The sequence below is a fragment of the Podarcis pityusensis genome (genome assembly GCF_964106645.2).
Source record: "Podarcis pityusensis genome assembly, chromosome: 1".
Classification (NCBI taxonomy): Eukaryota; Metazoa; Chordata; class Lepidosauria; order Squamata; family Lacertidae; genus Podarcis; species Podarcis pityusensis.
This window is the reverse complement of record NC_138028.1, coordinates 39,965,325-39,967,691: the sequence shown is the minus strand read 5'-3', so window position 1 is coordinate 39,967,691 and position 2,367 is coordinate 39,965,325. Positions and strand designations below refer to the sequence as shown.

The 2,367-nt window shown below is 37.1% G+C and overlaps 1 protein-coding gene across 12 annotated transcripts in view; it reads left to right on the top strand.

Annotated features, from left to right (window-relative positions):
• Positions 1–2,057, top strand: part of MEIS2 (Meis homeobox 2) — a 238,525-nt gene extending 236,468 nt beyond the window's left edge. For 8 of the 12 annotated variants that reach the window (XM_080978450.1, XM_080978444.1, XM_080978449.1 and 5 more), the window contains one exon: positions 637–2,057. In XM_080978450.1, the coding sequence (XP_080834576.1) occupies positions 637–923 (287 nt within the window). In that variant the 3' untranslated portion in view covers positions 924–2,057. The remainder of the gene's footprint in view (positions 1–636) is intronic. The other 4 variants (XM_080978455.1, XM_080978445.1, XM_080978446.1 and 1 more) reach the window with 1 other exon arrangement.
• The last annotated feature ends 310 nt before the right edge of the window (positions 2,058–2,367 follow it).

Sequence of the window (2,367 nt, the reverse complement as noted above, 5' to 3'; positions counted from 1 at the left end):
TTTTCACTGAAGATTTTTTATTTACAACACAGGTAACATGCCTTCATAAATGTGCCCAAAAAGTGTACACATGGTAAAGTAGGCATAAGTGCGTTCTTTACAAAAGACAATGCGCCCCCCAATCATGCATGTTGATCTCCCTTGTGCAAAGCAGTCTGAGTTCCCAAGGTTTTATGGTGTAATCTCTCCCCCCCCCCCACCGCCTATTGGTTCATATGCAAAATTTTAATGGAAATTCTGCATGTGAAAGAAGGACAAGACAGAGTGTTCTACATTTTTCAAAATAACGAAAGAAAAGCAAATCTGATATTTATGTTCAGTTGACAGGTTTTTGCTTACAGAATGCATCCACATCAGATTTATGATAGAAATCCAGTTACTAGTATTTTTAAAATATTCTTACATTTGATGACACTTGGTTGTGCTCAATATTTAGTTTAGCTATGTGCATTATCCCACTGAATGTTCAGATCAAATGCAAACTAGAATCTGAAAGTCTGTAAACATTGGCAAGAAACTACAGCTAAATTTAGACGGAGTATTTGCAGTGTCTGTTGTTTTTTCAGTTCTTTTTAGGAGGGTGAAACTGGAAAAATGTTCAGGAATCTGACCTAATTCGTTTCCCTTTCTGTCTAGGTTTGCAAGGCATACCAGGGGACTACATATCTCAGGGTGGTCCTATGGGTATGAGTATGACACAGTCAAGTTACACTCCTCCCCAGATGACCCCACACCCTACTCAATTAAGACATGGACCCCCTATCCATTCATATTTGCCAAGCCACCCCCATCACCCAGCCATGATGATGCACGGAGGACCCCCTACCCATCCTGGAATGACCATGTCAGCACAGAGCCCCACCATGTTAAATACTGTAGACCCCAATGTCGGTGGACAGCTTATGGACATTCATGCCCAATAGTATAAGGAAACTCAAGGGAAGAAAAAAAACTATTTTAAGACTTTTGAACTTTGACCAGATGTTGACACTTAATACACAATTCCAGACAGCTGTGATTATTTTTTACTTTTGTCATTTTTCATCAACAACAGAGGACCAATGGAAACAAGAACACAAATGTGAAATCATGGGCTCACTGAAAACAATCTATTGTCCATGTAAAGATCCTCTGGGGGAAAAAAAGACTCCAAGAGTTATAACTACTGTAGTATATAAACATAGGAACTAAGTTAACTTGTATATTTCTGTTGATCACTCCGTTATGTTGCCTCAAATAGTTTTAGAAGGAGAAAAAAATATCCTTGTTTTCCACACTATGTGTGTTGTTCCCAAAAGAATGACTGTTTTGGTTCAGCAGTGAAGTCACTATCCATGAAAGTCGAAAGTATATTTCAGACCTGTTTTGGCCAGTGAGAAAAGAATTACCCTGGAGATGAAGTTAAAGTCTTGCTGGGTCTCTCGTCACTCAGAAGACAGTTCCAAGAAGGCCTTGCCATCCCCTGGTTTTGTTCCTTCATAAATGTGTCCTTTAGTTTCAAACAGATCTTTTATAGTTTGTGCTTCATAAGCCCAAGATATTTTTGGACTCTTTTTTTTCAAAGAGCTTGCCGGTGAAAATTTAAAAGGACAGAGCAGGAGCCTTCTTCTAGTAGTTCTGAGCCCTTGGCTTGGGACAAGACAAATCGGAAGGTTGGGCAGCTTTCCTCAACAAAAGAAGATATTAATGGTCTTTGCACCAAACCTAGAACATTACCATGAACTCAGAGCTTGGGAAAAAGCAAGAGAATACTGTAACAAACTTCGTACAGAGTTCGGTCTATTAATTGTTTCATGTTAGATATTCTATGTGTTTACCTCAATTGAAAAAAAAAAGAATGTTTTTGCTAGTATCAGATCTGCTGTGGAATTGGTATTGTATGTCCATGAATTCTTCCTTTCTCAGCACGTGTTCCTCACTAGAAAAAAAATGCTGTTACCTTTAAGCTTTGTCAAAATTTACATTAAAATACTTGTATGAGGACTGTGACGTTATGTTTTAAAGAAAAAGGTGTTAAGTCACAAAATGCGGTAATAAATATTTCATTTTTGATTTTTTGTTAGGCCTTTGTGTTTTTAATCATTAATAGAAGGAGACTTTATTTCCTGGGGAGAAGAGATAAAAAACTTGTATTTGTTAACAATAATAATATAAACAAAACACATCAAAGATTAAGAGAGATTGCAACGTGTGATTTTATAAATGTCTTAGCCTGTGAACAGACATACGTGTAAGCTTAATGTCTAGAGCTAAAAATGTTTGTGTGTTACATATAAGTGGTAAAGGAAGCCTGTGTATATTTATTTACATTTCTATCCCATACTACTCAACAATTGAGTTTTAGTTCAACAAGCCCAATGCTGACTT